The sequence below is a fragment of the Danio rerio genome, chromosome 18, assembly GCF_052040795.2.
Source record: "Danio rerio strain M-AB ecotype USA chromosome 18, GRCz13ab, whole genome shotgun sequence".
Classification (NCBI taxonomy): domain Eukaryota; kingdom Metazoa; phylum Chordata; class Actinopteri; order Cypriniformes; family Danionidae; genus Danio; species Danio rerio.
The window spans coordinates 36,046,677-36,072,768 of record NC_141038.1 but is presented as its reverse complement, the minus strand read 5'-3'; the positions used below and the strand labels follow the sequence as shown (position 1 = coordinate 36,072,768).

The following is a 26,092-nucleotide window of genomic DNA, read 5'->3' as shown; positions in this document are numbered from 1 at the left end:
CATGTTTCATTAAAGTCTATTTGGACTATCTGATGGACACTTATTTGGACTGATTTATTGTTAGGTTACATTTTTGTTGTGCCTTAAGAGTTTGACTGTTAAAGAAAAAACTTTTGTAACTTATTTTATACATTTGGTATGGAAATGGTATTGTTCAGGAATCATTATCCAATTTAAAATATTGTATAGTTTTCAAACATTTCTGAATGATACCCAGACAGATGTCACACACCTTTGTAAAATCTAAAGTCAATCTTTATTGCATTTTATTCCATAGGTGACAGGTAAAATAATGATAAAAGCCCCCTTTTGTGGGTAAAGTGCCAAATTAAGATCACAGTATCTGTGGAAATAAACAATAGTTATGGATAGATAACTGTGTTATGGTTACTAGTGGTGTGAAAGTTCCTCTTCTGAAGATTTTCTTCTGCCATAGTCTGGTCAAAGGTAGAGATAAAAACATTTCAAGTGCATTTGTAAAGTAAAATATTTAAATAAAAGATATATGTTCACCCTTTGTAAAAATATAAAGGGGTAACAAGAACAAATTTAATGGTAAAAATTAAGGAACAATTTGACAGAGCTCTAAGCACAAACCCACACACAATTATAAGAAAGCTTTTGCACATAGAAAACACAGCAGTAAGTTTTCTAATGTATAAATGGTTTTACAGCTGGTTGGTCAAATATACCCCTGAGACAATCTTTATACCCCTTCATGAAAATAAATAATAATAATAACAGAAAAAAAAACTGAAAGAAAGATAAAATGACAGATATATGAAATATAAAATAAATATAGTAAATACAGTCCCTGACAAGGTAAATGTTAAGTTATAAAAAAGCAGATGTGCTTAACATATAAACTTTGTTATTACATGCAAGATGCATGCTGATATTAACTGTAAGAAATAAACAAATTCAAGAAATTGGTATGTAATTTCTATTTGCTGTTAATTGCAAAAAATCTACATCATTTTTAAACAGCAAGTACATAGCCAAGGCCCAGAACAATGCTGTTATGGAGATGGTCACTGTGAGTCCACCGTGTCTAGTGCTGAACCGTCCTAGCCTGGAAAACCTGCCATACCCTGTGGAGAACAGAACTAATGGGTCAGATAGCCCTGAACATTGCACTGCTGCTGTAGCTACCATTGTTTGGGAAATCATACGTGATTTAACCATATAAAATGTTTTTATAGCCAATCCAGGCTGCAAACCTTTTGAATTACCACTTTAATGTTTTAAATATAAAGGCAATTTTATTTAATTTTAGTACTTTGTTCATGTGTTGCTAACATTGTACTAATTTTTCCAATAGCAAGCAAATAATTTTATAAATAAAATTTATTGTTTACCCTGTCTGTGGTGAAAGGTTTGTTGGTATGGGTAAGATTAAGGTTGTGTTTTGGTGTAAGGGGTGAATCAACAATGTAATTATAAATGTAAAATATAGAAATTTTCGATGCACATTCATGGAGAGGCAGAGAAAGAGACTATTTGTTAAGTTTTCAAAGGTTTAATTCAAACAAAAATGTTCCCTCAATTGGTTCTAAGCCTTTAAAGGTTTATTCATTCTGTTGGACACTACAGAGGATATTTTGAAGGAAGCTGAAAAATGTTAACCATTGATTTTATAGTATGAAAAGTATTTTAACCAGTTCTGTGATTATCTTTGGTTTCAAACTGCGTTAAAGTTTACCCATCATTTGTTTCTTTGTGTTTTTTTCTGGTTTCAGCAAAATGATGTAACACTTTGGAGCAAATATGCAAAATAGTAAACCAAAACTTGAAACTAAAATGGCAAAGATCTCCACAGCTACTGTATACTTTCCAGGAGAACTTACATATGCTGGAATAAATGTAAGCCAGACAGCACAGAATATGAGCATACTAAATGTAATGAACTTCGCTTCGTTAAAGTTATCCGGGAGTTTTCGAGCAAGAAAAGCTAAAACAAAACACAAGGTTGATAGCAAACCAGTATAACCCAGAACAGCCCAGAAACCGAATGCTGAACCTAAGTTACATTCAAGGATGATCTTTTCTCTGTAATAGCTCAAATTCATATATGGGTAAGGAGGAGATAATGTTAACCAAAGCAAACAGACAATAACCTGTACTAATGTTAAGGAAACAACACTGAGTCTTTGTTGAAGAGGCCCAAACCATTTCATGACATTACTGCCTGGAAGTGTAGCTCGGAATGCCATCAACACCACTATTGTTTTCCCCAGAACACAGGAAATACAGAGGATAAACGTGATCCCAAATGCTGTGTGACGCAACATACAGGACCACTGAGTGGGACGACCAATGAATGTGAGTGAACAGAGAAAACACAGTGAGAGTGAGAAGAGCAGCAAAAAGCTCAGCTCTGAGTTGTTGGCTCTGACAATAGGTGTTTCTTTATGAAGATAGAACAGACAAGTTACCATTACTGTTAATAGCAACCCAATGAAAGAGACAATACAAAGAATTATCCCCATGATTTCTGCATATGAAAGGAATTCAACCACTTTTAATATACATCTGTCTTTCTTTTCATTTGACCAGTACTCCAAATCACATGAAAAGCAGTCACTAGAATCTGTGAAAGAATTTTCAGAAAAGATTATTGGAATATAGAGTGGATCAGGAATCATGTGGCCTGTGTGCATACTTTATAATACTTTTATCACAGTTATTTCACTTGTATAATTTTACCTGTGCTGTTACTGATTTCTCCCTCTGCACATGGAATACAGTCATAACAGCAGACAGGGCGTCCTTTTTGTACAGCCTTTCTAGTTCCTGGGAGACAGCTCTCAGTGCACACGGACAATGGTAACTACAATAAAATATAAGTAAAAAGTCAATAAATTGTCCAAATTTGCCGGATGCCTTCATGGAAAAATTATAATATTGATGTACCAATCCACTTTTCCCTGCCCACAGCATGATTTCCTGATTGACTTGTAGACGTTGCTTTGAAGGCAGTGAGCTGTCATAGATGCCCACATGCTTAAACTGCAGACTTCCATCCTCAGCAGTCTGCCAATTCACAAGGTCATATCTTGCCACTGGATCTCCACTTGCATCAAAGAAGATGTTCTCACCTGTTTTTATTGTGAAACTCAGATTTCTCATATACTGCAATACCTGACAGTAAAGGTCAGAAACATAATTGTTTTATTTATTACTACAGTATTCATGTAATTATTTATTCATGTATTTATGCATTCATTCATTGCCTTTTGTGGTGTGGGTAGCTCTCTTTTGCTGTTGTTGGGGGCTTTTACATCTTTAAAAACATTATGCAGTGTGTGTGCAACTGCATACACTGCAGCATACGCTTTGTGTTCTATCCGTAGCTCTGATACATCAGTATATTCATTCTTCAACTCTCCAAGTTTCTCAGAACCAGTACATAGAGCACTGTCACTGTTGCTGAAAGAACACTGAAAAGCTGTTTCCCAAAATTCTTTTAAAAGCTTGTTTTTTGGTTCTTGATCTGGGTGCACATTTACCAGGAACTCTTTTAAACCTACAAGTTTGGCATTTACAATGGCAAAGCCCACAGCTCCAGAAAGGAAACTGTATTCCTTTGTTTCTGCAAGATTTCGAGATGTTATCCAAGATTCACTGCCAACCCACTGCAGTCCTGTGATGTTGTTTTCTGCAATTACTTTTACAAGGGGAGCAAAATCTCCGAATGAAATAAAGGCTACCACCACCTTGGATGTGCCCTTTTTGATCACTTCCACTGTCTTTCGAAACTGTTCTTGTGGATCAGTTCTTAATATGGCCTCTGAGTACTCAATGCAAATCCCTTCTTGTTTTGCTGCATCCTCGAATGCTGTGATGCCATTATTACCATAGTCACTGCGACTCCTGACTGTCCCAACCCAGGTCCAGCCAAAGTGCTTGACAAGCTGAGCCAGTGCTCTGCTTTGGTAATAGTCACTCGGTATAGTTCTGAAGAAGGAGGGATATCTTTTCCTGTTACTCAGACATGCACATGTTGCAAAATGACTGATCTGCAAGAAGAAGAAAAGAAAAATAAATTATACAAAAAAAAAAAAAAACTGTAAATCCTCAATTTTTTCTACCTTCCCCACATACATATATTTTAGGTGTATGCTTCAGTAGTTTGTCATGTACATTGGCTACTTGCTATCATGCTGATGTAAAATATGATGTCTTACAACGGGTATGTTAAATGGACCAACTAAAGCAGCCAAGGCCGTTGTGGGACTGGATGATGATTCTCCAACTATAGCCTGAACAGCAGGTGGCTGAGAGCAGGATGTATCACTCAAAGTATTTTCATAGCCATTTATTAAAGCCATGCCTGAGACAAGAGTCGGAGAAATTGCATTACAGGCATCATAGATTTTATAACCCAAAGTAACTCCAGGTAACAACTGTGTGTTGTTATTTATTTCCTCAATAGCAAAAATAAATGTCTGGGCAAATTTAAATTCACGCAAGTTTAACCTGTGAAATTAAAGTGAGTCATTTAAAACTGCAAAAAATAATAATAAATTAATTCTAAAAAATGTTTTGTTGTTTGATTTAATTTAATTATTAATACCATCATACAGACCTGACACATGTTGTTGGCTCTGGTTTGGAAGTAAAAGGATACAGCCTTAGCAAAGCATTCCTATGAATTGAGAAAATTGCTCCAATGTTGATATCTCTTTCTGCAGACAGTACAGGCAAAGCAGATTGACCTACCAGATCACATATTTGCACTGTTGCTGGAAGAAAGTGACCATGTAATAACAGTAGAAGTAGCAGCAGTGACAGAGTATTTGCCATGCCAAGTGTAAACATGAACAGCAGATCCTCTGAGGCAAAACTGAAATAGTGTTGCATTTTATTGTTAAAGTGCCCTGTGGGACTGGAATAGAGAATCATGTAATGTTTGAGTTTGACCATTTCAACAAGCTTTAATCACAGAAAAGAAACAAAAAACATACCTCTGTGCACATAGCAATACTAAAAACATTTTGAGTATATACAAATCTTTTTGTTTTTTTCTCATAAATTATTAAGTTATGTTATGGGATGTGCATTTACTTGTTTGAGCTGCTCAATTGCATGATGATCAAAGCCGTTGTGCAGCAAATGTGCTGATTTGGTGGTAACATATCAGTTAATGACATGGTTTGATGCAACATCAAAGTAAGTCACAAACATCTTTTTCTATTAAATTCATGGACAGTATTGTGTAAAATAAAAAATACAGACAAACATGGTGTTTTGTGGAGATTGAAACTTACAATGTAATGGATTCGGATTCCTGCCCAGCATAGATCAATGTTTATCCTTTTTCACATTACTTTATTAATATGATTATTTGAATAAGTATTTAGGTTTGAAATGATTTTGACTAATGAATCAAGTTAATACATAGTTTATTATAAAATAAGAATGTTCAGTGCATTTATCTGTCTAGTTTAACTATTTTCAGTAGCCACCAAACTAGGTCAGAGGTCATGGAGACCTCGAGTGGAACTGAAGGGCTTAATAATTGAAAACATCTATTTTCCTATTTGTAAAATTATGTGTTAATACTGTCTAAAGTGATTTTGATATTATTGTTATTATGTGTATATTCTGTTTTGATTGATTTATCTTTTTATTCAAGATAGACTTTGTGTAGTAAGAATATAGTAGTCTGAATGCTGTTTATACACTCAAAAAAATTTTGTTGAATGAACATGATTTAATCGTGGCACTCTTTATGCATCTAATCCAAGTGTGCCGCAAGCCTGCGTTTGAGTGAAGGTCTCGGCCGTTAGATCGCCCCCTGGGGGCTGGCTGCAGTACAAGTCATAAAGCCCGCCTCCTCCGTGTTAATGAAGGAGGCTTGAGCCCAAATAAAAAAAAATATTACACTTGCAATAAAATGTCCCGAAAGATAGTTCTGGTCGATTAAGGCACTGGTTATTGTGCTGAAATAGGTGCAGATCTTCATTTTTGTAAACAGTTTGTTTTTAGCAGTAATTTAATGCTGGGCGTGTCATCGTGATTGACAGCTGTGATTGAGTTTCTCAAAGCGCGGCGTCTGAGCTTCGGCAGGAGACTGAAGTAGACTGAAATGTTATTATTCGATTTCTGTGTTATTTTACCATGACAAAATGAGTTCAGCAGTAAACTATAGTTTCTGACATACATGATCCTGGTGGAACACTGTTTATTCGCTAAGGTCAGGGCTTTTTTCGGGCTTTATTAGTTTGCTGATACACGCCTAGCCACCCAGATAGCAAAACACAGTTCCGGCTAGATTCTCGCCTGCCGGAGACTTATCTCTTAGAGCTCAGACTGACTAATGTTACCTCTGCTGGACCTACTCCGGATGCCTGGACTCACTACCCAATTCCAGCCCGAGTCAATCGAGCCAGATGCGGTGGCCGAGCGAGCAGGCGCTGACGCATGCGAGCCGGAATCAGCCCGCGACGCCGCGAGTAAGTTATGCAATGCGGCCTGGAGCTGGCGCGATTGAATATATAAAACCCTCATATTTGTTAACGTTATTACATCCATTTGTGTTGATATGACAGCAAACGCATGCTGAGAAGTTCGGGGGGCGTGGTTGATTTTACATAAAGCGTTTGGTTGGAAGCCCGACTCTGCTCATTTTCGCGGCTCCTCCTCTGGCTCCATCAGACAATCCTTCTGCGCATGTCAAGGCTCCAATTTCAGCAGTCTTTTGCGACAGTTTGTGCCCGTCAAGCAGGCGTTTTGCCCTCAAGGCGTTCAATGGGAAAAAGGGCTGTCGCGTCGTCCATATTTTTTACAGTCATTGATCTAATCCAATCAAGTAAACCTGAACTGCTTTGAACATGTTGTATGAACACAAAGCACATTTGTAGATAAAAAATGGTTTTAATATGTCAGTCTAACTTCTTTGCAACTAATTGACTCAAAATGTTTGTATTGTGTTATTCTAATTAAAATGATTAGCTTACCCAATTCACCTGTACCACATTACTTTGGACTGTGGGGGAAACCGGAGCACCCCGAGGAAACCCACGCGAAGGCATGGAGAACATACAAACTCCACACAGAAACACCAACTGAGCCGAGGTTCTAACCATCGACCCAGCGACCTTCTTGCTGTGTGGTGAACGTGCTACCCACTGCGCCACTGCCTCGCCCTGTTGTTTAAATTACATTTTTTAAATTACAATACTATGAAGCAAGATTTAAAATTAAATAATTCAACACAAAAAGGACAGAAAACATGTTATATATATATATATATATATATATATATATATATATATATATAATTTCTTTTGTGACACCAATCACATTTAATTATATTCTGATACAAAATGTTATATAATATCCAAAATTGTAATATGTAATATAAAATAACCAACAAAATAACCTTGGCTCTTAAGAAAACTAATCCCCAAGCAATACCTGTAGGACGTTAACATCATTTTTTTTACCAATTGAGTTTAAACAGCTTTCTTCACTTTAGTACTCCTATTCAAATGTAAAAGTATAAAATGTATAGGAAACATATAGCCAACAACATAACATGCATAACATTCAAGCTCTTGGGAAAACCAATTCCCAAACTGTGCCGAAAACACGCGGTGATACTTCTTGTTGTTTTCGTATGGTGACATCCAAACGCACTACCGCCACCTACTGATATGCGTGAAGTGACTCTCCAGAGTGAGAGTTGTCGATTTGAAGCGTCTCAGTCTCATTGAATCAACATGTTCTGATCAAATTCATTTGATTATTTCTTGATTCAGTTTCAAATAACATGAATTAATCATTTAACATACGTAAACTTGATTTGTTTTTTTCAATCTGACAAATTTTTATTTTGTAAATCCAATACATGCCTAGTTGATTTTTTTGAGTGTACCAGTTTTAAACTTGTTTGATAAGACAGCTGAGAGTACGAAGAAACAACCTTGGGTTTTTATAACAGATTACACAGTCTCTTGTGTGTGTATATGTATTGTGAGTGTTAAAGCTGGCTTCTGCTGATGAAACTGAAAAAAAATCTAAAGTAAACTTTATTTATCTGAATCTCTGACTCTGGCTCTTTGTCATCTGATAGAATGGTTATTCTTTGAATTGAAACTGTAAATTATCCCTACAAATGTAAATAATTCTACGTTATATTCAGGAAGCCTGACATGCAAGCAAAAACTGTGGTGTACCATGTTCTTTAAATGAAAACGCTTTTGAAATTACACTAAAAGAAGAGAGTATATATAGTTTTGCTTGATTTAATTGCTTCTTGTCCTTGTGTCCTTCACTCAAACCATGAAGGAGTGTAGCCAGGGCTTAATTTGTACCAGAACAAGCCAGATCCGGCACCTCTAAAAACTGATCTGGCACCTCATTTTACTGATCTCCCTCCTCATGCACCATTGAAAAAAATGCTCTGCAGAATTGTAGCTTGCATAAACTTAATTTTAAAAACTCATATAATTAATCACAATATCAATAACTTAGAATGTAACTTAATATTTAAAATAGCTGTAAACATGCAAAAAAATCTGTGCTTAATTTGAAATGTAAAACAATGGCTAAAATACAGATATAAGAAATTATTTTAAACATAGTACACCAACAATGTCCAAAACAAAACAGGCTAAAATTATAAGCTGTAGATGATAGCAAGGGTTCAAATACACCTGTTGACAAAAAAGATGAACCAATCTGTGATGAACAGAAAAAGTTGATCAGGGTCGTGCACAGGGGGGTGGCCCGGTGGGTGGAGTTACTGCCCCTCTGCACTCATTGACTGAGGTCCCCTTCTCAACAGACACTTGCTCAATCGCCCCCCTAACAGCCATTTTTAATGCAAGCTATTTTTTTTTTTTATTATGCTTGAGCATCTTCTTTCTCCTAGGTGCTAATGTGCTTTTATCTTCTTAGTCACGCTCGTGGCGATTTCAGGGCCAGGTGATTACCAGACCTGTTTACTTGTCCCAAAAACGCCTATTGCCAGCTGTTTTATTCCCTGACCGAGGCCCCCCTCAACACAGATGCGCTGGCTCACAGCTAGCCACTGGGCATGCGCAAATACGCGTTTCCCCCAGTGAGCTTAATTGCACAGACGCTGTGCAAAGTCAGAGAGGACAAGCAGCAGGTCTTGTTTGTTGCGCCTCTCTGACCCAACCCTATTCTCTCCCTGGGACGGAGCACCCTCTGGCACCCGCGCACAGATCTCTGGAACCTCCAAATGTGGTCCAGAGCGTGGAAGACTTAGGTGACTTACCGGCGTCAGTACATAACACCATCACTCAGGCTTGAGCACCCTCTACGAGTCATGCCTACGATCTGAAATGGAGTTTATTCTCTGAGTGGTGCGCTTCTCACTGAGAAGTCTCCTGAACTTGCCCCCCTCTTATGCCCTTTTGGGATCTCTCTGCAGTCCTGTCTCTTAATATTCTGTCAATGAAAATGAAGACAGCTCTGCTGATTGTGTTGGCATCGTTCAAGCGAATCTGGGATTTGGTGGCATTTTCAGTCAGCAAATCGTGCCTGGATTTTGTGCTGGCTTACTCTCACGCCATTCTGATACCCGATCCTGAGACCTCTTTTAACAGATATCTGCAGGCTGTCAACACCCAACACATTCGCCAGGCTTTATATCTTCTAGTGGAGCCTGTTCCCTCCTCATTATTGGGTAACCCCAATCAATCGGGAGATAATTAAGTTCGGTGTCAACAAAAACTTACTGTTCCATGCTAGATAACCAGGACATACATGTGCCATACATACATACATACATTTTTATTTTACTAGTGATTTTTCCCACTCAGGTAAACCCTAGAGCAGGGGTGCTCAATCCTGTTCCTGGAGATCTACCTTCCTTTCAGATTTCAGTTGTTACCCATATCAAACACACCTGCCTGTAATTATCAAGTGGTGTTCAGGTCCTAATTAATTGGTTCAGGTGTGTTTGATATGGGTAGCAACTGAAATCTGCAGGAGGGTAGATCTCCAGGAACAGGATTGAGCACAACTGCCCTAGAGAATTCCTCCGAGGCCCCCAGCACTCGACTCAGCAGAGTTGTCGAGTACCTGGCTCAGTGTAATGTCTGGTATGTGTCACAATCAAAAAAAAATCTTAGAGGATCCAATTGCAAGTGTACACAGGAAAAACACCAGAGTCATTTTTCAGAGTTATATTTTTTTTACTCAAAAGTAGTTGTTTTTGGTCTATTTTGAGTGTTCAGAGTAAAATGTGTCAGTAGAGTGGGAGCAAAATTACAGAGTATTTTTTAACAATCCTGCCAGAGTCCCCGTGCACCATTAAGGAACAATGAAAACAGCATAAAATTTGTGGACATTTCATAAATTAAATTTATATGGGAAATACACCACATTATAATTTAAAAGAGACTACAGTCATACTGCCAGCTGTGAAATGTTACCTATAATGAAGACCTATTTACAGTCAGATTTATAAATGAAAGTCATTCTCTTCAAATTTGAGTTGAACTTTATAGACGCTCCCTAAACATACATAGTCTATATAGGTTAAATGTATTGTTTTAGGTTTGGCAAAACGGCGAAAAACTTTTAAAGTTTGCAGCACAGATGACAACAAAAGTATGTTCTAATAAAATTGTATCCACATGACGGAAAACGTGTGAAGGACGTGACGTTTGTAACTCCTCCCTAAACTGCCCAGCTTGAGAAGTTTCTATTCTCCGCCATAACTTCGTCACGGTCTTTGATCGGACCTGCTTTCGGAGGAAACGTACGCTCCTGCTGGATATAAAGTAAGTAAGGTTACAATGTCTTAATATTCATTTTAATAGTATCTGTATATACATGTTTTTCCGTTTTGGATATATTTTTCAACTATGGCAGGATGTGTGGAGCGCCTTTTCAACGGTCATCGGACGTTCAAATGTTTGCAGGGAACCTAAGACCTAAGGCTTGTTAAAACTAAGATAAATCTTGAGAAATTGCTAGTTACTAGTTAGGTGCCTATCAAAAGTTTGTCCACTAACGTTAAACTAAATGATGAGCTGCTCGAGATGTGGGCCACATGTAATTGACTCTATGAAGAGCCAACGTTATGATAAAGCTAACTTAGCATTAAAAGAATCGATTAAAGCCATTTGTACGTTACGTCATGTGTTCGAACTAAGAATAATCTTGAATAAAAATCTGCTTATAGATTATAAACATGAGTTGATACCAGTGAAAAAAGTTAGGTGCCTATTAAATATTTGTCCGCTAACTTGAAACTTGACTTGAAATTTAACATGCAGCTCGACTTGTGGGCCACATGTACTTGACTCTATAAAGAGTCAACGTTGTTAACGTTAGCCGTTAATAAATAGATGACGGTGCTTTTATGCGTTAGAAATAAAAGTATTGTTAATCCTAAATAAATATCTGCCAATATTAAGTTTAATTGTTAATTGATATCAATGAAACCAGCTTACGTAGGTGCCTATCAAATGTTTGTCCATTACATTAATGTAAATCTAACGTTGGGAGATGGAAGGTTCGAGTTGTGGGCCACATGTATTTTACTCTATAGAGAGTTAATGTTAAGTTACATTAACGTTAGTCGCTGATTTCATTGCATTCTAAATTCAGAACGTGGATGTTTCAATTTAAAATTCACCTTTTTGTAAACACTAATGATATGAAAATTGATAAACTTCAATGTAGTTTGCATGTAGTTTAATCTGGCCTTTTATTATTGAAATGTTAAGTATTTAAAAGAACAATATTTTACCATAACTTACATTTAGCAAAGTAAAAAATATGGTTGGGGGATTAAAAAAAAAGTTTGAAATGGGTTGTTACAGTAATTAAATGTTCATTTTATATAGTGTACGGGTTAGCTTATAAACATTCTATATACTGTATATGTAACTATTTGATTAATTCCTGAAAATAAAAGACTTTAGTTTATTTTTGTTAATTTCTTATTTTTAAAATTGCATCCATCATTAAAAAAATATAAAAGCACAGTCAAACTATAAGTCATATTTTGTGAAGCAATAATGAGCAATCTTTTCATCTGACCATGTTGTTCTTCATCTTATCCCCTTATGTTTAACATCATCTTTCTGGTCCCTTTAGGATGCAAACCAACGTTGTCAAAGTGAAGTTTAGAGAAATGAAGAAATATGTGTTTTCTTCAGATCCTTTCACATTTGAGACATTTTTGGAATGTGGTAAGATATAACAAACTTTCACATTGTTTACATTAATATGTTTTCACTGAAAATTATTTGTTATAATAATACAGGGTGTCCGCAGAAGTTTTTAAAATTCTTAAATCTTATAGTATAAAAATAAGATCTTAATTAGTCTTAAAATGTCTTAAATCTGTGTTTCAGAGGACTTAAAAATGCAATCAAGCCGACCCCATAAGCAAGATTTGGTTTCTTTTTGAAATATGCTTAAATCTTACAATCTATTATAACACATAACAACAGGTGGAACCAAAGTTCATTTATAGTCTTTGGCAGAACCCAATAAAATACACTCTCGCTGGGATTCTATTTATGTAATTAAAGTTTGCTGGAATTTTGCCTATATAAACAGTTTGCTGGAGTTTCACTCTATAATAGCTTATAACAGCTGTAGTAACGTGTACATTAACAAATAAAGAAAGAGATGCACCAAGGTCTGGACTCTGGGATTTTTTTGCATGAGCTTGACTGATGGCAGCGCTTAGTGTTGTTATAGAAACACCTGCAGACACTTACAGCCACGTATAATGTGTCTATGGTGCTAATAATGCAGTTTGGTGAAACACATGTAACATTTAGGATAGTCAATTAAGTTATTCATTAGTTAAGGATGCTGCATGCTTTTTTCTGTCGCAAATTCTGCACCATAAAGTTGGTCTTAAATTTCATTCTGCGTGGTATTAAAAATTTGTGTTAAAAATAACTTTTAAAAACCTGCAGGTACCCTGTAATATTTGTATAATCTTATAATATGTAAATATGACTTTTACTTACTTTAACTTTACTGCCCTTTGTCTATTTGCCAATTGTGTGTCTTTAGTTTCCAAGAAATTTGATCTTCCAACAATGGACATTAAAGTCTTTGATGACACAAAGACAGAAGTTGACGAGGAAGCATTTGAGCATCTGCTGACATGACCAGACATTGGAGTCCTAGAAATTGTCATCCCAGCAAGTCTGGATGGTAAATTTATTGTCATGCTTATCAAGTTTTGTTTATTATCAGCAATGATCACTATTTCTGTTTTGCATAATCTAATATATCTTTTGGACCAACTGTCAGTATCTGTAAAGTATACCATCAGAGTAGTAAGAACATATAATGAGACCACTTTTTTTACAGATACTTTAAGCTCAAGCTCACTAGGAGAAACTGAGTGCACATCAGAGTCTGATGACACAGCAATGCTAAGCCCTCCACAAAAAAAACAAGCTAAAGACCGTCATCTTGGCCAAGTAGGAGTTACACATTTTGCCTCTGATTTAAATGTATTTATATGATGATTAACAAGTGAAGATATTAAGCTAAAATATATACTTCTCAGTTGTTAATTTCTTGTATTTGCTCAAAATCACATTCGCCCTCAAGATGATTTCAGGATATTCTTAGGAACAGCCCTGGAGTAGAGAAAGTCATCAATGAATACTCTCGTACCAGAAGTCTGTCAGATTCACGAAGATGTGACATGGTCAAAATATTAGTTGCGCATTTGACAAATGAACATGGGTAAGTTTTTTATAAGGTAATTTATAAATAGATGTTTATGGTGTTTGTGTTATAATTGGTTTGTTTATGTTTGTGTGTAGAACAAGACCTTCTCAACGTTTGAAGGAAGAATATGCAAAGGGAATCATCTCCCTATTCCCACTTTTAGCTGACCCCATGAGTAAGCGTGGTTATGTAAGTATTTGTTACTTGTCAGTCTTTTAAATTACAGGAGGAGTATATACCTTTTTATTACAAAGTAAACATGATCTATTTTTATAATGATCTATGTATAACTACTTGATCTGTGTATTGTTCTGGCTATAGGAGCATTATTACAATGCTGAAGATGGAAGTGGATACCTGGCTTGGAGAATCAAAACATTGCAGAAATACACATCTGGTGGGAGGTTGAAAAAGCCTCAAGAACCACAAACAGGTACTAGATCTAGAGCTACATGATTCATGGTTTTGTAGATTTTTCATTTTAGTTCAAAATATTTACCCCAGGTAAATATGACATAATACTATTTCCTTCAATCAAATTTAAAGAAATGTAATGAAAAACAACATAATGTGTACATAGGAGAGCAACACTGCAGCCATCAATCTAACTAAATAAGGCAGGTGTGAAAGCACCTTTAAACTAAGCATTCTAAAGCGTATTTTACAAGCAAGGATTCTTACACAGCAACTGTCTTTACAAAAGACGACAGAAGTTTTTAATTTAAATAAAAATAATGTCAGTATTATTAGCCTCCTTAAGAAATATTTACTTAATATTTTTATATACACAAATCAGTTACAAAATCATTTGACTAATTATTTCAACTTTAACTGATTAAGTCTAAATTCCACTTTAATCTGAACAAATAACTATAAAATACTTAAAGGGACTTTGTCTGAATACAACTGTCTTGCAAAATTCGGTACCCAACCCTAGTTATAATATGTTGGCTGTTGGTTAAAATGTACAATTTTGCATAGACTTGGGCTAGTGGACTTAAATATACTTAAATTACGATTGTGTTTGTGACCTGTCTTTGAAATGTTCCTGTGTTCCAAACAAATAGGTCTATTTTTAAGTCATAGTGTGAATGAGTACAAATTGTAATTGCAGTTCTTCTTGGATGCAAGCAGGTTTGAGATAATCAGCAATGCTGGGCAAGTACTATTGAAAGAAAACAAACGGGAGATGTACTTTTCATTTATTTTATTTTGTCCTAAACACTTTTAGGTGGGCCAACAGCTGACAGAGATCCCTTAAGCCTTAAATCAGGGATGTCCTAACTCGGTTCTGAAGGGCCGGTGTCCTGGAGAGTTCAGATTTAACCCTAATCATACACAACTGAACCAGCTAATCAAGCTCTTACTAGATATACTAGAAACTTCCTGGCAGATGCGGTGAAGCAAGTTGGAGTTAAATTCAGGAGAACACTGGCCCACCAGGCCTGAGTTTGGACACCCCTGCCTTAAATTATTTAGGAGAATGTTACACATTTATAAGTCATCATCATAGTATTTCATTGATAGTTACGACCCTTTGTGCATGGATAACTCATATGCAACATAGACTTGCAATAGTTAAACGATCACAATTAAAATCACCGGTTTTTGTAATATTTCTTTCCAAAACTTTTTTCAAGAGCCTAGTACAGAGCTTACAGATTTAAAGTTCATTTTTGTTTTTTTGTTTTCATTTGAGACCATGAAATACAAAATCCTGACTGTAAATCAGGAATGCCTGAGCTTCATGGCTGGTGTCTTGTAGCGTTTAGCTCCAATCCTAAGTAGACACACCAGAATCAGCTAATCAAGGTCTTACTTGTCATACTAGAAGCTTCTAGGTAGGTGTGTTAAGGCTACTCCTGGACGAAGTTTGAGCACCCCTGTTGCAGATAAAGATCAATTATGTCACCTCATTTCAATATCTTTACATTTTTTTCCCTTAATTTATCAACATATCTGTACTCACGACATAATCATGAATCTGCTGTTAATACTGAGGGTATAATGTATGGAGTACAATCTTAAAAAGAAAATAAAAATAAAAATTTCCTATTAAGTTACTCATCCACAGGTCATCCAATATGTAGGTTTCTTTTTTTCTTCAGTCTAACATAAAGATGTTCAGCTAAATCTGTAGTCCATGATGATTCATGTAGTGGCAGACAATGGGAATTTGTTTTTCTGATTAAAACTAAACTCATGCAAATGATTGAAAATCAATAGCCATGACTCGTGATGATACACTGAGATTGTGTGAAGCTAAACAATCAGTCTGTGTAATAATATTTACAATATTATTAGCTTTAATCCACAACATGGTCAAACAGATATTGGCCATGTGCAAATGTAGTCAGCTTGAAGTTCTGTCACTTTGATTATGTGAAAATGTGAGCCAATATCCATCAACAAACTGCATCACCTGACCTCACGGCATCATGCGTCCTCATGCTTTTGCAATCAAAAGTGACAGAACTTTAAACTTATACATTTACACATGGCCTATATCTGTTTTACCAGGCTGTCGATTAAAGATAAGATTTTAATGTTACATTTTTTACATGGACTAATGTATCACTTCACAAGACCTCATTGTGTCATTAGGAGCCAAGGCTATTAATTTGAAATGGTTTATATGTGTTTATTTTTATTCTGAAAAACCTATCTCCATTGACTTTCATTATGTGAATCACCATGGAACACAGATTTATCTAAAAAATATTTTTTATGTTCTATTGAAGAAAAAAGACACCTATATCTTGGATGTCCTGTGGGTGAGTAAATAAAATGAAATTTTAATTTTTGGGTATATATAAATATTTGGGTATATTTAGTCTCATCTATCTAAAAACCAATCTTAAAAGCCCTAAAAACAATTTATTTGTTTTCTGTTTCTTCAGGTTGGGACAGTGATATGTCGTCGATCCTGTTATTAGTTCATCTCTTGCCACCCTCCAGCCAAGGTGGCAAAAAACCAGGCAAAATCTCAGCAAGACAGGCCTGTGATTGTCTTGTGAAATTCATCAAGGTAAAGATACTGATACAACTGAATAAATTACACTTTCTGTTAGTTCTATAATTTTTAACTTGTCTATTCTTAAAGAACACCCATCCTCCAAATTGTTGTTAATTTTAATATGTGGCACAAACATATTAACAATCTGATGGAGTTCTTGAAAGTATCTATACAGAAACTCTAGTTAAAGTGTTTGTTCATGCTATATTTTTACTTTTTCAGTTAAATCAAATTAATACTTGTATTTTATTCTTCCAGACTGGTACCAGTATTCAAGGACACTTGGATAGCATCAAAGAGAGTCTCCAGCCATATCTTCTTGCTGTTGGGCCATGCCTGCATGGCATCTAATTCGCTGGCCTGCGTTGATGAGCTTTTTAAAGCTCACTTTGTCTTTGGCACCTCATACTGCAAGGAACTCACCAATCTGTATTGCTTTCTGCAAACCACTGTCTATGATATAGATGTCGAAACCACCAAGGTGAATCCCAGAGTGGCTGAGTTAAGAGCCAGAATGCTCCAGTAAGCAGATGATTTGTTTCATTTGTAAAAAGAAGCATGCTAATGCCAATGGCCTAATAAAGCACTTTAAGTTAGTTCATGGTCTTTGCCCAGGAAAAAGACTAAAGTTAAAATGTGGTCAAAGTCGTTGTTTACATGTTTACCATAGTTTTTCTGGATTACGAAAGCATCTTAGCAGGTGTTGTGATCTACCAAACCCAAGTTCCAGTTCTCAGCCTGAAGGCCTAAAAAGGAATATAGTTAACAGTTGTGCAACTGTTGTTGCTGAACTTAAAGTGGCTGGTGTCGCAGAGACAACTATTAACTATGTTGTTAATGCTTTGGAAGAAGTAATTCGAGACATTCATAATGAAACTCAAGAAACTCTGAAAAACAGCCTATCTATAGAACAGCCTTTAAAAAGCATTGTTGAGTCACAGATTGATCAGTGTTTTGAAAATATCCAAAATCCATTTGTTGCATTAAACACTGAGAGAAAGAGAATGCAGTACTTTTCAGACAAATGGGGAAAAATAGATCCTGTTGAATATGTTCTTGGAACAAGATTTGCTACACGGCGTAACAAAACAACTGGGACTTATTCTTAAACAATTGTCAAGGATAAATTGGTTTATTTACCAATTCTTAAGACTTTACAGTCCATTTATAAGAACCCTAACATTAAAGATATGATTGCAAGAGATTCAGAACAAAAAACAAATTTTCTTTATGACATACAAGATGGAGAATTCTTTAAGAATCATCTCCTTTTCTCAAAACAAAGACATGCAATTCAAATCCAGCTTTTTTTTGATGAGTTTGAATGCTCAAACCCGCTTGGATCGAAACGGGGTATACATAAGTTAGGAGCCATCTATTTTACTCTCAGAAATATTTCCCCAAAATACAACTCAAGTTTACTAAATATTCATTTAGTAACTTTATTGCATGCACAAGATATCAAAACATGGGTTTGATAAAATACTAGAGCCTCTTGTCAAGGATATTTCATCACTGGAAACTAATGGAATTCAGATTCCTTTATTTTATCATGCCGTTTATGGAACCATTGTCCAAGTTACTGGTGACAACCTTGGTATTCATTCATTGTTTGGTTTTGTGGAATCATTCAGTGCTAGGTACTGTTGCCACTTTTGCCTGCTAGAGAAAGAACACTTTCAGACAGTGTTTTGTGAAGATAGTCCAAAAATTTCAGTGCGAACTAAAGAACTTCATTCAGAGCATTGTGAGAGAATGCAAAGCAATCCCAGTCTACCTTATGTAATGGGAGTAAAAAGGTCTTGCCTTTTAAATTCTTTAGAATATTTTCACACTACTGCTAATTTCTCAGTTGATATTATGCACGACATATTAGAGGGGGTTGCGCAATATGAGATGAAGTTACTCATTCAGCACTTGATTGACAATTACACCACATCAGCAGAAGTACAGAGAAGAATTCAGAGTTTTAATTATGGCTTCTTGGAACAAAACAACAAACATCCTGGTGTGGAATTAAAAGAGTCTTCCAATGACCTGGGCTTAAATGCCATTCAGAGCTGGTGTTTACTGCGCTACTTACCCATTATGTTTGGAGATCTTGTGTGTCCTAATGATCAGCACTGGTATTTGTTTATTTTATTGCTTCAGATCATCAACATTGTATTTTCTTCAGTTATATCCAGTGGAATAACCATTTATTTGAAGCATCTGATTTCGGAGCACCACAGTTTATTTAAGCATTTGTTTCCTGATCGGAACTTGTTGCCAAAGCGTCATTTTATGGTGCACTACCCCACTTGTATGCAGAAAATTGGACCAGTGTTACATTGTTGGTTTATGTGCTACGAAGGAAAACATAATGTTTTCAAAAAGCAGTTAAAAAACTTTAAAAACATAACAAAAACATTGGCAAAGAAACACCAGTGCCAAATGGCATATATTTGGCAAACATTTGATCCAAATTATGTGAAATTAGGTCCTGATAAAATGGTTCCCCTGAATGAAATGGAAGTTAGTGTTGAGATGGCTGAGAAACTTAATGTTCCTTTGTGGACTAAGGTCCTAAGTGTGAAATGGGTCAAGTTCTGTGGAAATACTTATCGCTCAGGTTTAGCAGTTTGCGTTAAATTTCAAAATGACATGCCTGTTTTTCATGCAATTCAGAATGTTGTTACCAGAGATGAGCGAATACTATTTATTACAACTGCACTGGAAACATCATGTTTAGTTGAACCTGTTCATGCCTACAAAGTTGCACAAACCATAGAAACGTGTTATGTTTTGGAGCTCAATGACATTTTGCAACACAAGCCGTTTGACATTGTAATGTCTTATGGTGGTGATTTTGATTTGTTTATTGTACCATATACTTTTATTTGATTTTTTTTGTTTGTTTTTCCGGGGTTGTCACGATACTGAAATTTAGTACCAATCGATCTGAAATTTTAAAAATGTCCTTTTCCCACTAACATTTGTTCACTGTTAGTTCAAGTGCTGATTTGCCATTGTGTATATGTGCTCAACAGAAATGAATTTTGATTGGCCGTGAAGGTCATCAATTCACCGAACTCACCGCTGTTTACTCAGTGTAACCACAGATACAGGGACACTGGAGCATTTCAAAGTCTTGTCGATCAGGTTTGTCTATAATCTGATATATGAATGATCCACTAATGAAAATGCTCCAGTGTCCCTGTGTCTGTGGTTACACTCAGTAAACAGCAGTGAGTTTGGTAAACTGATGACCTTCAGGGCCAATCACAGTCATTTCTGTTGAGCACATGAACAAAATGGCAAATCATCTGTGTTAATCACAGAATTAGAGGTAAAATAAATGTACTCAAATTGAACAGTACTAGAGACAGGTTAACTACAGAAAAAACAAACAAGCAAACATCTTAATGCTGATTTATACTTTTGTCTGGCGCCACATCGCACATCTCACGAAACAGACGAAGCTTTTATACTTGCTCGCTATGCACCGATTTCCTCTGTTTGTGGACAAAACTGACAAAAATGCTCAAATATAATACGCTGCGCATGTGTAAAATTTTCACACGCTTTCAAATATGCACTGCTCTAGCAAAATGTCTTGTGCGCTCTTAGTACTCTGCTCCTTCCTCCTTTCATGCTTTTTGATATGATTTATATTAGTACACTATTTATTACCAATAACCAAAATACTAAAATATACTTGCATATTACATTTTTAATATAATAAACCATAACTTTTTTGCCTGTATATGAGAAATTTCCAGTTTCAAACACAGAAAGTAGTTTTATTTTAAAAACATTTATTAAACATCCAAAAGGTGCATTATACTAATCAATTAAATAAAAAATATAACTAACACAAGCAGCCAGTGTTTTGAGGGCTCACGAGCAATTTTGTCCACAAACACAGCGAACCTCCGCAAACACAGCGATGACGTCACATTCGCCGCGTGCACAGAGTCAATAACAGAAAGCTTATTGACTATTGCATGTTGACCCTTATTTGAAGTTGTAATACCACAAATTACAATTGGACTAGTGAAATAAAGAACTACAACACCACGAAAACCTAGCAACAACAACAAAAAATAATTTAAATGACCATTAGATGTAGCTTCACATGGACATCGGAAAAATAAGATAGGTGCATAAATATTTAAGACCTAGAACAGCGAATTTAAGACTTTTTAAGGCCTTAAATTTCGATGTTCAAATTTTTTACTTTTTAAGACCCCGCGGAAACCCTGTATTTAGACAATTTAAAAATACTGTCGTTTTAAGAAATAATATGTTAATATTCAGTGAGATTTTGCTTTAAGTGAGTTTTTTTATTACGTTTGCTTATTATGCTTCTTGATTTAAGAATGTGTAGGTAATTGGACTAAAGCAGCAACTCTAATAAGGAAAAGCTTTTTTGCAATGTTTGTGTGTGCATTTGTGTGTGGATTAAGAACAACATCACACAAGTCATATTATTCATTCATTCATTCATTCATTCATTTTCTTTTAGGCTTGGTCCCATTATTACAATTCATATTACATAATTCAAAACATGTTTCATTTATGTTTTTATAAGACTCTTGGGGGTCCTTTACCTATCAAATGTTTTTTAGAATTCTTGTCTGGTTTTAATAAAATAACATAGCATTTAGGAATAAATATGCAGAACAAAAGTCCATAAGTGGAGGCTAAAATAGCAAAAATCTCCACTGCCACAGTGAATTTTCCAGGCGAACTAACATAAGCTGGTATGAAAGCAACCCAAACTGCACAGAATATGAGCATACTAAATGTGATGAATTTGGCTTCATTAAAGTTATCAGGGAGTTTTCGTGCCAGGAAAGCCAAAAAGAAACAGAGAATAGCAAGTAGCCCAACATAACCTAACACAGCCCAAAAACCTAATACTGATCCAACATTACACTCTAGAATGATCTTTTCTTTAAAGTATTTCACATTTTTAAAAGGAAATGGGGGTGATATTGTTAACCAAAGCACACAAATAAGGACTTGAATAAGAGTAAAGGCAAGAACACTGAGTCTCTGTTGAGGAGGACCAAACCATTTCATGACATTACTTCCTGGAAGTGTAGCTTTGAAGGCCATTAACACCACTATTGTTTTCCCCAGAACACAGGAAATACAGAGGACAAAAGTGATTCCAAATGCTGTGTGTCTCAACATACAAGACCACTCAGTGGGGCGACCAATGAAAGTGAGGGAACAGAGAAAACACAGCATCAGTGAAAAGAGAAGCAAGAAGCTCAGTTCTGAATTGTTGGCTTTCACTATTGGTGTATTTTTGTACTTGAAAAATATGACTGCAATTAGCATTGTTAAAAATGCACCAGCCACTGAAATAGTTGTGAGCAAAAGCCCCATGATCTCCTCATAAGACAGAAATTCAGTTTGCTTCCTAATACACTGATCCTTTTGTAGATTTGACCAAAAGTCTTGATGACACCGAAGACATGTTACTGAATCTGTTAATGGATAAAAACATGAATGCCAATTAATGGTCATGGTTAAGATCACGGTTTCGGTTTTATTCAGTTTTCATTGTAAAAAATCCCTATTTCAACACTTCGAAATCCCAGCTTTATAAGCTAACATTAACAGTATAAAAAATAAGTTATTCTCAAGCCCATGTGATAAAAAAATAAAGGAAAAAGGCAGCTTGACCTTATTAATAGATGCATTGTTTTAAAGAGATATGCCTATGTGTAATTTTGGGTGAAATGTATTGTCAGTGAGTACTTTCACTTTACACTCTTAACTGACAATTAAATATGGGTATTCTGAGGTGATGTTACATACATCAGATACTGTTTACGTATTGTGTCTTTTGCATGCATAAGTTTGTTGTTTCAAATGGAAATGTGTGACTTGTTGCATCATGTGGCTGTAATGAACTTGTGGTGAGTGAGTGGCTTTGATGAGGGACAGGCAAGAGAGAGAGAGAGGCACACACACGAGGTATCCATCTGATACACAGTTGAAGTCAGAATTATTAGCCCCCCTTTGAGATTTATTATTTGTTTTTTGTTTTTTTATATTTCCCAAATGATGTTCAACAGAGCAAGGAAATTTTCACAGTATGTTTGATAATATTTTTTCTTCTGGAGAAAGTCTTATTTGTTTTATTTCTGCAAGAATAAAAACAGTTAACAGTTTTTTTAAACACTAGTTAAATGTCAAAATAATTAGCTTCTTTTAGCTCTATTTTTTCATACAATATCTTGCCCACTTGTGTATTTATTTTTAATTTTTCAAACATTTCACAAGTGATGTTTAACATTGCAAGAAATTTTACTTCTTGAGAAAGTATTATTTGTTTTATTTCGGCTTGAATAAAAGCATTTTTAAACTTAACAAAAACATTTTAAGGTCAATATTATTTGCCCCCTTAAGCAATATTTTTTTTCTTCGTTTTTATGACTTACCTAATGACCCTAACTTGCCTAATTAACCTAGTTACACCTTTAAATTAAATACTTTAAGCTGAATACTAGTATCTTGGAAAAAAATCTAGTAAAATATTATGTACTGTCATCATGGCAAAGGGTAAAAAAAAATCAGTTATTTGAAATTGGTTATTTAATCTGTTATGTTTAGAAATGTGCTGAAAAAAAATCTTTCCCTTAAACAGAAATTGCAGAAAGAAAACATTAAGGGAGGTAATATTTTAGAAGGGGTGATAATACTAATTTTTTTAACTGTATGTGTGTTTGTGTTGTTTTATTTTTTATGGGTTTTGTGATTTAAATGTTACCTGTTGTATTACTGATCTCTCCCTCTGTGCACGAAATGCAGTCATAACAGCATATAGGTTTTCCTTTCTTAACAGCTTTTCTAGTACCATGGGGGCAGCTCTCACTGCACACAGACACTGGAACCTGTGACAGATTTATTAATGCATGTATGTATGTATATATATATATATATATATATATATATATATATATATATATATATATATATATATATATATATATGAACGCTTGTTGTATGTATGTAAATAAACAACTGTTTTTCACCTTTGTTGAATTAATTGCCCAGAAAATGGATGACATATTGACAGCTAAACGATCCATCCCCATAAAAGAAGCATCATAAAACCCAACAGTCACAAATTCGTAATGTTGTTTTGTACTTTGCTGCCAGTTAATGATATCATATTTTGCCACTGGATCGCCATTCTCATCAAAGTAAACCTCCTCACCATCTTTGGTTTTGAAATGTACCTTTCTAATGTGCTTCAGAAACTATTCAGTGAGAGAGAGAAAGAACGTGAACATCAACAAGTGTTTAATATATTTAGCAGTCATAGCAACAACAACAAAAATGCAACTTATTTTGTTTGAAATAATGAAGTATTAGTATAGTAATTAAAGAGTGTTACCCACAGTTACAGGATCAGGCTGTTTCTTTAAGGCACATTTGTCTTTGCAGCCTAGAAGTTCATGAAGTGCATGAGCAACAGCATACACTCCTTTGTACACATTACTGAAAATAGGCATGAGCGACATATCTGTGAATAGGTTTTCTACTTGTGACAACTCTTCCTTGCCTGTACATGCATTTATGGAAACTGAAGTATCCTTGTTGGAATATTTACACTGAAACAGGGCTTCCCAGAACTCAGAAAAAATTGCACCACCAGAAGACTTTAGTGGTGTTATATTTAAAATGAATTCTTGTAGACCTGTCACTTTTGTTTTGGGTATAGCCAGACCAACAGCTCCTTGTAAAATGTGATGTGTATCCATGCTGGCAATGACTGAATCAGAGATCCAGGCTTCAGTGCCTACCCACTGGTATCCAGTAATATTATATTCAACAAATTTATGCAGCAGCACCTCCAAGTCCCAGTGAGCAAGAAATCCTACAATAACTCGTGAAGTAGAGCTTTTAATCTGTTCAATTATCCTCATTACTTTATCTTCAGTATATGTTCTGAAAAATGGGAGAGAATATTCCAAACAGATTCCCATCTGTTCAGCCACCTTAGTAAAAGTTGCCATCCCACTGTTGCCATAATCATCATCTGTTCTTAAGGCTCCAACCCAGGTCCAGCCAAAGTGTCTAACCAGTTCTGCCAGTGCTCTGCTCTGGTAGTGGTCACTTGCAATAGTTCGAAGAAATGAAGGATACTTCACCTTGTCACTAAGACACTCACAGGTGGCATAGTGACTGATCTAAGACGTTAATTTACAAAGAAGAAGCAAAAAAACAATATATTTAATTATAACATGCAGTGTTTAATTAATTCAATAATATGCAGTATTTTCAGCTTCAAAATATCTTCATTAGTGTACAACAGAATAAAATTCACAAAAAAATAAAAATAAAAAATTCAAAGCACATTGCACATTGTGAAAAAATACATTACAGCTTATTTTTATATAATGGATACCAATGGAAGCTTGAATGGCCCGATACTCTTTGTTATTGCCATGCAAGCTGATGAAGTTGTGTCCCCTAAAATGGCTTGAACTTCAGCATGCTTTGTGCAGGGCCCTTCAACAGATATTTTCTCATGCCCATTTGCAAGGGCCATAGCGGCTCGAACCCCAACTGCCACTGAGCCACATGTGTCATAGATCTTGTAGCCTAATGAGACCCCGGGTAGCAAAGTGGAACTGTTATTAATTTCCTCTATGGCAAAAAGCATTGATTGTGCATACTGGAAGTCTCTGAAATTAAGACTGGTTAAAAACAAAGCAAAAGTATTAAAAAACTGTGGACTATTCATGTAACATTAAACATGTACAAAAGCTTCAACTGATTTACTTACCTGATGCATTTTAGTGGAGGTGGCACAAAGGTGTATGTCAGCTGCCTGACTTCCCAGCTGCTATGGAAAGAGAAAACACCTCCAACTATGATGTCCCCATCTTTCCATAATTCAGGGAGTACTGGCTCTCCTTGTAGTGTACAGGTAGTTTCATTAGCTTTAGAAAAAGTCATGATGGCTATCACCATATGCAGCAGTGCAACTAGTGGCTCCATACACCTAATAAAACTATCATATGACAAATATACCTTGCTCTGGTATTTCAGATAATAGAATGCATCAGAGGTCTTTATAGGGATCTTATAGTCCTTAGGGAAATGACATAGGCCATAGTAATGCGAAGGAGGTCCCACATTTTGACCGACTGATGACACAAAATAATATGAATAAAATAAAACATTGTTTTAAAATATGTTTTAAGCTTTGCTGATCCAAAGTTAAACTGTTTTGAAGGTTTGAAGCAATAGCAAAGTAAATGTCTGTAAAGGTGTGATTGACAGATTGATAATGGAGCGGAGTTGCAGATTTAGTTCATACAACACTGGAAAACCCCTGTTTGATCGCTGTGCTTTTTTCCTCACATTACC

General features: G+C 35.6%; 2 protein-coding genes and 1 pseudogene across 4 annotated transcripts; 1 reads left to right on the top strand and 2 right to left on the bottom strand.

The window, feature by feature from the left end:
• Window positions 1–229: 229 nt before the first annotated feature.
• Window positions 230–5,862, bottom strand: olfcd2 (olfactory receptor C family, d2). 2 transcript variants are annotated; one of them, XM_087292638.1, is made up of 6 exons: window positions 4,589–5,862; window positions 4,188–4,479; window positions 3,234–4,019; window positions 2,914–3,141; window positions 2,707–2,830; window positions 230–1,091 (listed from the first exon to the last, which is right to left on the bottom strand). In XM_087292638.1, the coding sequence occupies exons 1-6, from the start codon at window positions 4,924–4,926 to the stop codon at window positions 922–924; spliced, it is 1,938 nt and encodes a 645-aa protein (XP_087148764.1). In that variant the 5' UTR covers window positions 4,927–5,862; the 3' UTR covers window positions 230–921. The 2 variants fall into 2 exon arrangements, with proteins under 2 accessions (XP_087148764.1, NP_001074079.1); NM_001080610.1 differs by lacking the exon at window positions 230–1,091 and adding an exon at window positions 1,692–2,590 and having other exon boundaries at window positions 4,589–4,806.
• A 4,850-nt stretch (window positions 5,863–10,712) lies between these two features.
• LOC141378720 (uncharacterized) lies at window positions 10,713–17,369 on the top strand (annotated as a pseudogene). Its single transcript, XR_015945109.1, has 10 exons — window positions 10,713–12,182; window positions 13,024–13,167; window positions 13,327–13,445; window positions 13,583–13,710; window positions 13,791–13,884; window positions 14,017–14,128; window positions 14,927–14,956; window positions 15,697–15,704; window positions 16,601–16,723; window positions 16,970–17,369. The product of XR_015945109.1 is annotated as an uncharacterized LOC141378720, transcript variant X1 (transcript).
• A 3,131-nt stretch (window positions 17,370–20,500) lies between these two features.
• LOC103909158 (extracellular calcium-sensing receptor-like) lies at window positions 20,501–25,769 on the bottom strand. Its single transcript, NM_001443461.1, has 6 exons — window positions 25,506–25,769; window positions 25,125–25,416; window positions 24,115–24,906; window positions 23,746–23,973; window positions 23,481–23,604; window positions 20,501–22,191 (listed from the first exon to the last, which is right to left on the bottom strand). The coding sequence occupies exons 1-6, from the start codon at window positions 25,718–25,720 to the stop codon at window positions 21,278–21,280; spliced, it is 2,565 nt and encodes an 854-aa protein (NP_001430390.1). The 5' UTR covers window positions 25,721–25,769; the 3' UTR covers window positions 20,501–21,277.
• Window positions 25,770–26,092: the final 323 nt, after the last annotated feature.